Source organism: Neltuma alba, unplaced genomic scaffold (assembly GCF_004799145.2).
Source record: "Neltuma alba isolate B1F8T4 unplaced genomic scaffold, ASM479914v2 tig00000530_pilon, whole genome shotgun sequence".
Taxonomy (NCBI): Eukaryota; Viridiplantae; Streptophyta; class Magnoliopsida; order Fabales; family Fabaceae; genus Neltuma; species Neltuma alba.
In genome coordinates, this window is record NW_021632084.1 from 38,824 (window position 1) to 42,260 (window position 3,437).

The 3,437-nt window shown below is 35.7% G+C and overlaps 1 protein-coding gene across 1 annotated transcript; it reads right to left on the bottom strand.

Moving 5' to 3' along the window:
• Window positions 1-810: 810 nt before the first annotated feature.
• LOC114740233 (peroxidase 25-like) lies at window positions 811-3,015 on the bottom strand. Its single transcript, XM_028928357.1, has 4 exons — window positions 2,773-3,015; window positions 2,479-2,658; window positions 1,528-1,690; window positions 811-1,438 (listed from the first exon to the last, which is right to left on the bottom strand). Exons 1-4 carry the CDS (start codon window positions 2,986-2,988, stop codon window positions 1,017-1,019), a joined length of 981 nt encoding a protein of 326 aa, XP_028784190.1. The 5' UTR covers window positions 2,989-3,015; the 3' UTR covers window positions 811-1,016.
• Window positions 3,016-3,437: the final 422 nt, after the last annotated feature.

The window sequence follows — 3,437 nt, forward strand, 5'->3', positions numbered from 1 at the left end:
AGATAACTTAATACTACTTAACCTTAATTATAAGACCATATTTATAAACTATAAATAAAGTCCTAAGGTAGTAGTAATTAATTTGCTTACCTGAGATCTATACATTATTTATCTTTAATTGTTTCTGTAAACTGAAAGCACTATATCAATATCAATGTGGTAACTCTATATGGAAAATTTAGAGAGACAAGAAGACATTGAAAAGGATTTTCAAAAATTTATACCTCTTAATTTCCTAACTTTTGTTCACAAGAAGTAAAATAATCAAACATCAAGAAATATTTAACTTCCCTAGATTAAAAATGAAATAAGATGCAAATTTGTTTTAAAAATTTTCACTCAAAAGTACTTAATATTAAGAAGTTTTTTAGGTACAAATTTGTCATGAACAAATCGTAATAATATCACCACCTACCATTCACTGTTCAAATGCTGATCTTAATTGTTAACGTTTTGAATAGTATGAGGGTAATATTAATACAATATTAAACTTTTAGGGTAAATTTGAAATCAAACCCAATAAATATTATGGCTAATGCTAGTGATTCTAAGTTTCTGACAATAAAGCACCTAACAAGTTAAAGTAATGTTATCAGTTGTGGCAGCTTTGTTGGCAACTCGGTCGCTTTGGCCGAGTGGTTAAGGCGTGTGCCTGCTTACGTGGGGTTTGCCCGCGAGAGTTCGTATCTCAGAGTCGACGAATACGGTTTTTAGTGGCTCTTTTACAAAGTAATAAAATACTCGTTTTGTCTTCGCCAGCTGGATAGAAAAATTGCCGTACACGTTCCTGGAATCACGAAAGCTCAGAACTTTTCCAAAAAAGTTGCCTTATTCGTGCGTTTCTTGAATCACGAAAGCTCAAAGCTTTTCTTATTCTTTTACATGAAAACACGAAAATCTTTTCCCCTCAGCAAATATTTTCCCCCAAACCAAACATATAATAGAAAATCATAGTACTTTATACCGACAACAGCGCAATCATGAGTTTCCAACTTTCCATTTACGCATATCCATCTTCAATTAAACTTAGAGCACACTTTTCTAATCTCTCCTTGACTTCCAGTCTTCACCTCAATGCTGCTCATCTTGATCATGGCTTTGGGGAACTCAAACTCAAACCTCAGCCCAAACAAGCCTCTCACAGTCCCTGCATATTTCTGCACCACACCTCGTGTTGCAGAGTCCCCCCACAGCCTCTGATCAGACTCCAAAACCCCATTACCGTCACGCACGTTCTTGAAGAAGCTCACGTCGAACTTCGCCGCACTGTCTCTGTCCAACGGCACCTTCCTCAACCCGTCTCCGTTCTTGGGACACAGAGCTTGAAGCTGCCCCAAGAAAGCTTGGTTTATCGTCGGATCGGAGTTTCCGGCAGTGGTGAAGTTGTATAAACGGTAGCTGAAGAATCTGCAGTCTGTTTGGCCTATAGTGTGAGCCCCTGTATGTATACAAGCAAAAGAATTAAACAGATTGGTTCATGAAGATGATTAATTAGGTGTTAAGGGACTGTTTGGAGGAAGAGAATACCAAGGAGGGTAACGAGGTCATGATCGTCGAGGCCTTTTGCAGAGAACTTTTGCCTCTGTACTGAAACTGGGTCGAGGGGGGAAGGCAAGTTGGAGGCTTGAGATGACAATGAAACGGTGCCGTCTCTTCTTCCCGTTGGTACTGACCAGCTGGGCCCACCAGTCTTCCATATTTCAAAGAGCTATTTTAGGCCCATAAAATTTTGAGGAGAGAAATATTTGTTGAGAAAAACTTGAGAGTTATATACAAAATAATCTCCTTAACCGAAACCATGATTTTTACACCCTTGAAACTTTAATTTTTATACGTGAGTAAGGTGTATCCAACACTTTTAAATATTTTGTAATATATTTAACATCTTAAAATATTTTTAAATTATGTCTCGTACTTTGAAGTAATTTTTGTCTAGGTATAAAAGCTTTGCCCCTTGCTTTCCAGAGATTGCAATGAACTGACTAAATGACTAGATTCTCTCGGAACACTAGCCAAGCTAATAAATAGTAAGAGTTCCCTTAGCGCAAAGCACTAAGTAAGAAACCCACCTTTTGACATTTAATGTACTAAAAATTATTTTAGGATACTGAATACACCTAAAAAATTACTTTAAAATACTAAATGCATCAAAAAATATTTCATGAACACATCTGAAAAAATATTTCAAAATATTGGATGCATATAAAAAAATATTTTAAAATGCATCTTAACCTTTTTTATATATATAACCTGTCAAAATTTGAGTTGTATGTAGATAAATTTCATGGTACATGTGAGCCATTTGCAAAAAGATAATAACTAAAACTAAAAGCATGGGACTTGTGTGTGTAAATGTAAAAGTTCAGGAAGGTTTATTACAAAATTTCAAAGGTTAAAGAGATTATTTATATATATCAAAAGTTTGGGGAAATTTAGTGTAATTTAGCCAAAGATTTTTCAGAGGGGTGATAAGCGTACCAAAATGACAGCGTCACGAGCAGCCAAAGCTAAAACGTCCGCACAGGATACAACAGCAGAGCAAGAAGCTTCAAGCTGAGATTTGGCATCGTCAATGACTTCAAAGCCTCTTAAACCAGTGTTTGCTAAAGCATTCTTCTCTGCCGATGATCCTGATATCAATATGGATCCATCACATCCCTGTTAATCATAATAATTATCAAACACATTAATTAATGATTAACAATAATAATCATCTCTTAATCAACAAGTCAACCTCCCTAAACTGAAGAGATAGAAATGATATGGTGAAACCTGGACGAAGCAGTCATGGAAGTGAAGCCTGAGAAGGGAAGGAGCAACGGTGGGATCTTTATTGAAGTGAGATTCTACGGTTGATCTTACTATGGCTTCTGCAGATGGACATGAAGATGAATAAAAGCCAGCTTTGAGTTGCCCTTCTGCTCTCAAGCTCATCATCATCAGCGTAATAAACATCATAACACAACACCACCACATGATGCCTTCCATTAATTAAACTGCTTACTTTTTCTCTTTCCCTTGCTTCCACCATTTGAACCCTTTCCCCTACCTTATATAAGGCCATGTGATGTACGTCCACTAAAAGAAGAGCTCTCTTTTCTTTTGATTTTATTCTTTATTTTTTTTTAATGGTGCTTGATTAGAGATAAGTGCAGATAAGTTGACTCAAAAAATAGATGGCTATGATTTTTTTCAAAAAAAAAAAAATTCATGTGTTCATATCGGGGTTTGTATGTATGTTATGTTTACGATAAAATGATTTACTCTAATAAATAGATACTTAGATCGAGTTAGGTAGTCGGACTAATAATCTAATCACTTAATTAATCTATCCGATAAATCAATTGAATTGTGAAAAGCAAGTGACCAATGTGAACTTGGAATTGACTCAATGTAACTCTGGACGATTCAATGAGTTGGACAAGTTGTCCAAAGAA